General features: G+C 37.1%; 1 protein-coding gene across 1 annotated transcript; it reads right to left on the reverse strand.

Moving 5' to 3' along the window:
* Positions 1–2,645: 2,645 nt before the first annotated feature.
* LOC107677742 (lymphocyte antigen 6B-like) lies at positions 2,646–4,197 on the reverse strand. Its single transcript, XM_016472762.1, has 4 exons — positions 4,135–4,197; positions 3,923–4,042; positions 3,429–3,557; positions 2,646–3,141 (listed from the first exon to the last, which is right to left on the reverse strand). The coding sequence occupies exons 1-4, from the start codon at positions 4,181–4,183 to the stop codon at positions 3,074–3,076; spliced, it is 366 nt and encodes a 121-aa protein (XP_016328248.1). The 5' UTR covers positions 4,184–4,197; the 3' UTR covers positions 2,646–3,073.
* Positions 4,198–9,408: the final 5,211 nt, after the last annotated feature.

Here is a 9,408-nt window from a genome sequence, read left to right on the forward strand (position 1 = left end):
TGACGTCATAATGATGCGTAGGTTTAGGGGGGGTATTAGGTAAGCAGGATCATTATCATTTAGAAACACCCATCAGTTTGAAAACACCCACAACGTCAGAAACACCCACTTTTGCTCTGCAGAGACCTCAGTCTCCATCATATCAGATTTACCAATGGATTGATTCGCACAACACTCTTGTAGCCAGCAGTAGAGGGCGCTTACGCTCATGATGGGGAGGAAAGAGAGTGAGCAAGTGTTCACAGTTAACACTTAAATTAATAACAATTGCAAAAGTGGCAAAACAATTAATGTATTTTGAATGCACTTTATTATTTTTTTTTAAATAAGTGTTTATTTGTTATGCATGTTATGTATGTTTATAAAAAACAAGTTTTGTAATAACCAATTGTTCCAGTCCGGACCTTTGACACTGATGAAAATTCAGATTTGGACCTTTGAATGTAGACTTTGAGAACCCCTGATCTATAGTAACAGGACAGTTTGGACTGTTAGTCATTAGGCTTGTTCGAGATGAATTACACTAGCCTGCCACTGGCTGGCGAGAGTAGTCACTTGCAGTCGGGGTGGAATTAAAAGCGGAGACGTCAAGTCGGACACTTTCTGCTCCCGGTAGTGGCGCTCTCACGGTGTTTGCATACTCTATCACAGATGAAGTGAATTAAATGCAATATGTGTCAAATACATAGATGTTTCAGAAACGTTTTCATGAGCAACAGACACTTTTTATATACAGCTTGATACAGCGCCATCTGTTCATGAATAAAGTTCACATAAAGTTAACATATACTATTTAAATACCAGTAAAGTGGGGGTATTTTATGTGTTTTTTTTTTTTTACATGTCTCAAGATAACAGTGCGACTACACTAAATGCTTTTACTGTTATAAAAACAGATTTGTGTGCATTATTGGAATTGAATTGTTAGAATAAACACACAACAACACATCGTGCTTGTCATCACAGAATTTGACCAATGAGAATAAAGTGTGTCGTCATCAAGTCTTTCGCAGCCGATTTTGAGCAACTGCAGCGCCTGACCTCGGCGGTTGGTCTCGTTTTGCTCTCGCGGTACTTTGATGGCACATGTGATCGTAAGGCGGCTACAGCGCCGATCAAAGTCGGACGAATTTTCTAACCAGAATGCATTGCTTTTGACAGACGGCAGTCGATATTTGTGGCGCCGCATGAAGTTGAACACACCGGGACTGAAGGCGGGTTCAGTTCGCTGTGCGGCTGTTTAGGTCAGTCTGGACGCGGTTCGGCTTCGACTCTCTGGCTGCATCCGAAAACTTAGGCAGCTGACTTGCTGCCTCGCTGCCGTATGAGGCATTGACTTTGCAGGCAGCGTTTTTGCACGAAGGCACCTCATGAAACTGATTTCGAACAGGCTTCTGAGGCAGCGTAACGGTTTAATGATCTACAACAAAATAGAACGAGTTTTGGTGGTAACTAAATGAATATTTAATTACTATAATACTGATTTCTCGCTAGAAATATCATCAAAAGTGCAAAAAGGTAGTCAGAAATATACATTTACACAAACTGATCACCAAACGCAACTTTCAGACACCATCTTTATATTTTAGCTCAACCGTCACGGAATGGAACGCACGGGATTGTGGGATATCAAAGGCAGCGAAGGATACATCTATGCTGCCTTCAAAATTCGATCAGAAGAAGGTACCTCCAGAGACAGGAAGTAAAGCAGAATTTGGATTCGGACGAGCCTTGATGCCTTGCAATGCTGTCTCCGAAGGCAGCATTTTAGAGCTTTCAGACGCAGCCCTAGTGTCTGAGTTGCATAGTGTGTGTTTTAATTTGGGGGCGGAGCAATGAAGGGAGAGGTGTGTTTGTTTGGCAGTGTTGCCAATTTGGGGATTTTGTCGCCAAATTTAGCTACTTTCTCATTGTAGCTGCAACTTTTTGTATTTTTTGCGACAAGGAGCTATTTTAGCTATATTTAAATAAAACTAGCGATTTTTTATTTTTTACTTGGCCACACCCTGCCGTAGGCCCATGACCGCTCACGTTTGCTCTCAATCATGCCAATGAGTCTGCGCAGCACACACCAGCACGCCACGCCTGCCATGACGCACACCACAATTTCATTATAAGCATCAATCAAGATGCCGAAGAAAAAATGAACATCTTGTTTTAACCACGGACACAAAAGTTATACCACAATTCATGCACAGTCATGTCAACCAGATACTGAGAGAGAGACACAGTGCATCATCGTGTCATGTGTGCTGGGATGCAGTATTTTGCACTTACTTTGTAGTAATAGAGTGTGTTGACTGAAATAAGTTTGTATGAATAAAGTTTTTGTTTTTGGAGAATCATAATATCTCTTATCTGTTGTATTTGAGCAGGACAGGGATGCACTTTGGTGACACATAAAACACATAAATATATATTTACTTTCCTTTACCTTTACCAAATTTACCTGTATTTACTTTGTTTTCATATTTGGCGACTTTTTGTGAAAAAAGATGGAGACTTTTGAGGGTGGTTCTGGAGATGAACCCCTCTGAGGGAGGGGTTTGGCAACACTGTTGTTTTGGTGTCAAACATTACTGGACCTTGAACAACCAAAAAAAAAAAACAAAAACACAAATTAAAGAAAATAACTGAGAAATACATTTAATATGTAATGATTTTATTACAGCAGTTTAGCACTCGTTTTTTCTTCATTGCATTCTATTATAACTTTTTATTATGAAGAGAGAGAGAATACATTTTTAAAAATGAAAAGGAAGGGAAAAAAGAAATAAAGGAAATACATCGTCTCGATTGCGGGTAATATTATTGTACAAAATGACTGCAGATGTTGCAAACTCATTATTATATAAAGTGTTTTTTTTTTTAATAATTATTTATTTATTAAAGAGTTGATGCAGGATTTTGTTTAATAACTGTTTAATAAAATACAGAGTTTATTTTCCTCAAATCATGATACTAAATAAAACAGCAGAACAACATGCACACATTTTGTTCAGTAAAGTATGAATAGAAATGTGTGTGACATTCAGTTTTTGCTGCAGCGGTAGAATCTGAAGTGCAGCTGGAATCACTGAAACAGGATGTAGAAGAACAGAGGAGACGACAGCAGGAGGAAGCTTCCCTTATACATGCCATCTAATCAAGACAATAAGGAAACTACTGTTAATGAACGCTACTACTACTGATATTAAAATGCTTATTCACTGGAGACAAATTTAATTACAGTTTTCTAAAAGCAATTAAAAAAAACTGAATGCACTAGACTAATAAGTTTCTCCCTTATTATTCAGCACTACTCTTGAAATCCGATATTATGCTACTTTGAGCAGTCACTTGTGTTTTTAGTATTATTGTTTGTATTATTTCTTTATTGTAAGTCACTGTGGCAAAATGGTCAGACATGGTCAAATAAAGGGCAATACCTGCTGCATTGCAAAGGTCAGTGTCACAGCACTGGACAGATACCGTCCCAGCTAGTGTCTGATGGGTCCCAGGTTTACAGTCAGTTTCAGGTGCACACTCTTTAGTTTTGGTGGTCAACTTACTGGCACCTGCAAAAAAGACAAACTTTCATTTAATAGGATGTTGAAACAATTCCAACATTTGCAGTTATGTGAATAGATCAAATATCCAGAGCAAGCGTGGTTCTTTGTAACCTGAACCCACTTCCAGTTATTTTAGCCGTACAAAAACATTCTGTTACACTACTTGATATTTCATATTTCTTATATTAATTTAATGTATTGTCATAATCATAAACATACTTTGTAGCTCAAATACTTCGACTGTTTACTACACTTTGTTATGCTAGTTATTTACCTATAGCAGAAGTTACATATAGCAGCTGTGAGAAGCTACATTTCCATTGAATCAGTCAATTATAACAGTACATTTCAATCCATCATATTGGACTTACCAAGTTGTGACACTGTTGTTAGAGTCATGCACTTGTAAGATCCACTGGGACATGTTTGTACCTTTTGATCTGCACAAGAAACTATCAGATCCGTGCACTTATAACAGTTGAGAGATTGTCCTATAGTAATAAAAGACAGAGATGGTGAGAGAGACACATATGTGATCTGTATTTGTATCCAGCAACATTACAAACATGATTTGTCTTTGTACCTGCAGTGAAAAGCAAGAACAGAAGAAAAACTGAGATCTGTAGATCCATCTTTGATCAGGAGGTGAATCAAATAACGTGCCTGTTTCAGTGCTCATTTTATAGCCTTTCAAAACAGGTGTGCCTTCATGAGAACATGAGGGGGTAACATTTCTGTAACCAGAAACTTCAGCTTATGTAATTTACTTGGAAGTTAATAATACGTAATTTACTTGGAAGTTAATAATAGGGGGGCGTTTAATAAGGAATTACAAGGAATTTATAGGTCTACATAAACCATTTTAAAGAGATAGTTCACCCAAAAATGACTGTCATTTAATCATTTTGTTCCAAACCTCTATACCAATTAATTTTCTCTTCAGGAAAATACTTATTTAAATTTGTATAAATATTAAATATTTATTTATTAACTGTAAACATTATAATATGGTTCCATTTGTTAACTGTATTTAATGCATTAATTAACATTAGCAGTGAGCAATACAATGTTACAGAAGTTATTCATCTTTGTTAATATTAGTTAATAAAAAAAGATACAACTATTCATTGTTAGTCCATGTTAGCTCAGGTGCATTAAATAACATTAATAGATGCAACTTTTGATTTTAATAAGGTACTAGTCAATGTTGGAATCAGCAATAACTAAGACTGTTTTCACATATAGTCTGACCTACTGGAAATTATGGAAGATGACGTGGACACGGAAGGGGGTGAGGAAGAGCTTTAGCATTTCAGTCAAATTTAAAATTAAAAGGTAACAATATGTATAAAGTTAATTCAACTCCCTTTTTCTCAGATAAGATAGTGACAGTTGTAAAATGTTTCTTTATTCCTAACTTTTTTTTAAGTTCACAATAAGCTGTATTTCATTGTTCACTTTCAGGGATTATTATTTTAGTTTTGCTAAAGAATTCTATAATATTATACCATGGCCTGTCTGAATACTTGATTCTGATTGGCTGGCAGGTGTACATTAAAAGCGTGCACAGGTTCAAGTCAGTTTAATCACCGTTCTATATTAATGCGCTGCTTTTATTGACACACACACACACCTCTGGCACACAGAAACATTCAAGAGCACAGAAACTTGTCAATGCTGCCCCGCGACTTTTATTAATAAATAGCTTAGATACTTAATCGCTACATCATATTTCTTAGCAAAGAGGTATAAAAAAAAAACTGTTTTTGAAGTAACTAAACTCACAGCTTCACAGTTTGTAGAGAGAAACGCACAGACGCAGGTAATTCACACACACAACTGTCATCTCTTTCTATCATCTGACAGTTATTTTAAATCAATGCTTTTTAAATTCATGCATTTAAATAAATGTGATCTTGCCGCACTACTTCATCTCTGTGTCTGATTTGAAGCGCGTCGGGTGCTTCTTTGCCTCCATGTCGTGCATTAAACTTGTTTAATGCACAACTAGCCGTACATTACAAAAATGACAACAAATTTGTTTTGTATTGTAAGAGTTAATTATTTGAAAAATTTAACAACAGGCTGAAACGTCTGAAGATTACACCTGCAAATAATATAATAATAATAATCATCATAAACTATACATATACTTAAAAAAAAAAAAAACTTTTTGACTCAATTTCAAGCATTACTTATGATGTAATGTTGGTCCACAAAAAAAACAAACAAAAAAAAAAAAAGCGCAAAGCGGACCGGGACCTCATTGCTTTCACAAATCACGAGGAAATCGAACCACAAAAGGACTCAAAAGCAAACCGTAATCGGACCACCTCAGGAGGTCTTTTAAGGAACTCTGAAATCACATGGTTTGTTCACATATACAAGCTGAACTGCTTTGAGAGCGTTTGGAGTGCTCAAACAAACTAGGTGTGAAAACACCCTAAGATTAATACATGCTTTAGAAGTGTTTTTCATTATTAGTTTATGTAGTCAAATGTCACCAAATGGAACCTAATTGTAAAGTGTTGCCATTTATTTATTTATAATTTTAACAAAGCAGCAAATACTAAGAAAGTTGTCACAGAACACAGACTCGATGGCACAGGGGAGTAAAAGTGAGTGACTTTTTTTACAAGTAGGTGAATAATAATGTTTAAGGAATATATACAACAACAACCAGAACAGAGGAAGAATGATGAAGACAGTCCAGAGAGGTAAGTATCACCACACACACCATTAAATCAGTGTTACACTAGATATGAATAATGTCTCTTATCTTTGCAGACAGTAACCAGACGATCTGGAGGAAACGGGGATCTAAGGAGGGAGGAATGAACACTGATAAAGGGAGAACAGGGAAGTAACACAGGCAAGTAAACCATGGCAATGGCAAGCAGGTGTTGTAATTGTGAAGTGAGTGCAGGTGATGGCTGAGGAGAATCGTGGGAGATGTAGTGTGCAGAGGTGACAGGCTTGTTGACTGGTGATCGTGACAAAAGTATAACAGCAAGTGAAAGATAATAGCAAAATTAACAAACTAAAGAACATAAAAGCATAGTAAAATGTCAAAAATTGTTAAATCAACAAGATGATCAGCTACATAAACCTACAAAATGTAAAAAATGTAATACATTTTACATCAAATTAAATTATAATTTGATCTAACATATTGTCATTATAGGTGACGGGCCCAGACTGATCATGGGGAGCACTGTGGGAGAAATCCCTGTGCATATAGATAGCCAACTTTGGGCCCATGCATCGATAATTTTCATTTAGTTATTTACTTTATATCAGGGCCGGACTGGCCATCAGGAGTGCTGATGGCTGATTTGGCCCTGTATTTTTATTTTTTTTTTTATTATCATTGTTTTTTATTATTGCCTGCCAAAGTGATAATTTCCGAATAATAAATTCAAGTTTTCAATTCAAGTTCAATTCAAGTTTATTTGTATAGCGCTTTTCACGGTACAAATCATTGCAAAGCAACTTTACAGCAAATTAAGTTTCTACAATATTTAATATTGAAAATAGCAGAGGACCTAAGACAGATCCTTGTGGCACTCCATATTTTACTGGTGATCACTGAGATGACTCCCCATTTAAATGAACAAAGTGGTAGTAATCAGACAGGTAGAATCTAAACCATCTTAAAGCCTGCCCTTGAATACCTGTATAGTTTTGTAATCGATCTATGAGTTCCGAATGGGCTCAGCCCTCCCCCCGCGCATTTGCCATAAAGATACACAAACAACATGGCAGCAAGCAGAGAAGAACTCGTTCCCAAGAAAGCCACAGTGTCATCCGTAATTTGGAATTGGTTCGGTTTTGCGGCATCAGAGGTAAAGCAAAGGTAGCAGTACGACCAATTTAAGATATACAGATATTTCATAAAAACATTAAAAAAGCAGGGCTATAACATAACCCATAAAAAAAACACACCATGTCTACACCGGACGCGAGTGGCGCGATCCGACAAAAGACAATAGAACCCAGTGATGTTGTCTACACTGGATGCGATGCGACACGATCCCCATCAGTAAACTGATGCCTCGTTCTATTTATGATGAACTGTACTGACACTACGTTCAAATGATTTGCAACTGTCGCTTTGTCGCGTCAAGTGTAAACAGACTTTTAGCGCAGCAGGGCGCATGGCACGACAACTGTCGCATCTGGTGTAGACACGGTCAGACAGTGTCTGCTCTATTACAAATCATTTATATATATATATATTTTAAAATACCTAAAACAGCGGCATTACAAGATGGAAATATAGACTAGAAAAGATATTTACACTTGCTCTGTCCTACGTCCATGACACTGACTCACTGCGGAGTTGCCAGTTTTAATCTTAACAGCTCTTAACACCAAATGTGCACTTGCATGGTTAGATACATGATGGGCCAGTGTAAAAAAATTTAATAACTTAAGGTCTTTCCAGCGTTAAGGTAATCCTGCGTTTTTTTTTTAAATAATCTTGTCTCAGTTACAAATTTGACTGGTAAATGATAAAGAATGATAGCCCCTTTTGTATTGCATTGCATTGCATATGACAGATTGATAAAAAGACATGCTATTTATGACTGGATGTAACTTTTGTTACTTCGCGGTAAAAGTGACTCTCCGATTGACTTTGCCCTATCAGTGCGGCTCCCATGAAAAAAATAGTGAAGACCACTGATCTATAGTGTTGAACGCAGCACTATAATAATAATAAATATAATAATAGTAAATCATGAATCAGTGAGTCCTGACTGGCAGCGCTCATGTCTGATCCGCACTTCCGTCAAACAGTTTTGAACTGAGTAATTAATGCACGGGACTCAAGGAAGCGGCCAGAAGAAGCAGCAAAATGTTGCAAAATTACTAACCTGTTCAACCTGTTAACCTTACTCAACCTGTACAAGCACACATTTACAAAGGATCAGATGCCTGAAAGTACATGGAAGAACTTTTGTCATTATGGCTGCCCAGTAACATAACTTTTGTTTTCAGAACTTGGTGAATGTTGTCAGGAGGTATTCCTGAATTGTTTTGATCACTTTGGCATTTCGTTGTGCTGGATTTCTTGTCAGTGTTCTTATTACAACTGATTAATAAATGCAGATGCGTTCTCCCTCGTTGACTTCATGGAGTGGAGTTTGAATACCTGTGGCTGCTCAGGTTTTTCAAAACTCTCCACTGAGAGTGTAGATTGAAGTTCTCACAGAAGTTGTGTAGCACAATACATGCTGTGACAATGTATTATATGCTGCTTGTCCGTGAGTCATTTCTTTTCATTAGAATCCGCCATCTGCCTTAAGGCGCCCAAATGCATGCTCCACATGGATGTGTGCCCAACTCATTGAAGCTGTGCCTTCAGGGAAAGGCTTCATAACATTCTTGCTTAGACTGTATGTGTCACATATCGTGCATAAACACTCACCCTAACCTAACCCATAAAAGATTATAAAGGGTAAATTTTAATAAACAAACTCACAGGAGATACTCAGGCGATAACACAGACACATTGACAGGACAGAGACCATAGGGAGAACTCAGGGTTTTTAAACACAGGGATTAATGAGATCAATTAGGGGTCTCCAAACTCAGAGTCCTGCAGAGTTTAGGTCCAACCCAAACACACCTGAACCAGTTAATCAAGGTGTAGCGTCTGGACCAATCAGACACACCATTTTTCATTTGATTTAACAAATCAATTATTCATTAGATTGACAAATCGTCACAGACATATAACGTGTTTGGTCTCTATTAATTCGTATTCGGATGATCTAATTGAGAGTGTATATTGTATGTTTACACCTACGCAACATATTAGTGTTCTAAGAATCTTTAGTCATTTTGATCCAAG

The sequence above is a fragment of the Sinocyclocheilus anshuiensis genome, unplaced genomic scaffold (assembly GCF_001515605.1).
Source record: "Sinocyclocheilus anshuiensis isolate Anshui unplaced genomic scaffold, SAMN03320099.WGS_v1.1 scaffold1001, whole genome shotgun sequence".
NCBI classification, from domain to species: domain Eukaryota; kingdom Metazoa; phylum Chordata; class Actinopteri; order Cypriniformes; family Cyprinidae; genus Sinocyclocheilus; species Sinocyclocheilus anshuiensis.

Coding starts and splice junctions, on each gene's coding strand:
- LOC107677742 (XM_016472762.1), bottom strand. CDS start 4,183: ATGGATCTACAGATCTCAGTTTTTCTTCTGTTCTTGCTTTTCACTGCA. Junction 3,558..3,922: donor AACAACAGTGTCACAACTTG/GTAAGTCCAATA, acceptor TCTTTTTTGCAG/GTGCCAGTAAGTTGACCACC. Junction 3,142..3,428: donor TGACCTTTGCAATGCAGCAG/GTATTGCCCTTT, acceptor TGTCTTGATTAG/ATGGCATGTATAAGGGAAGC.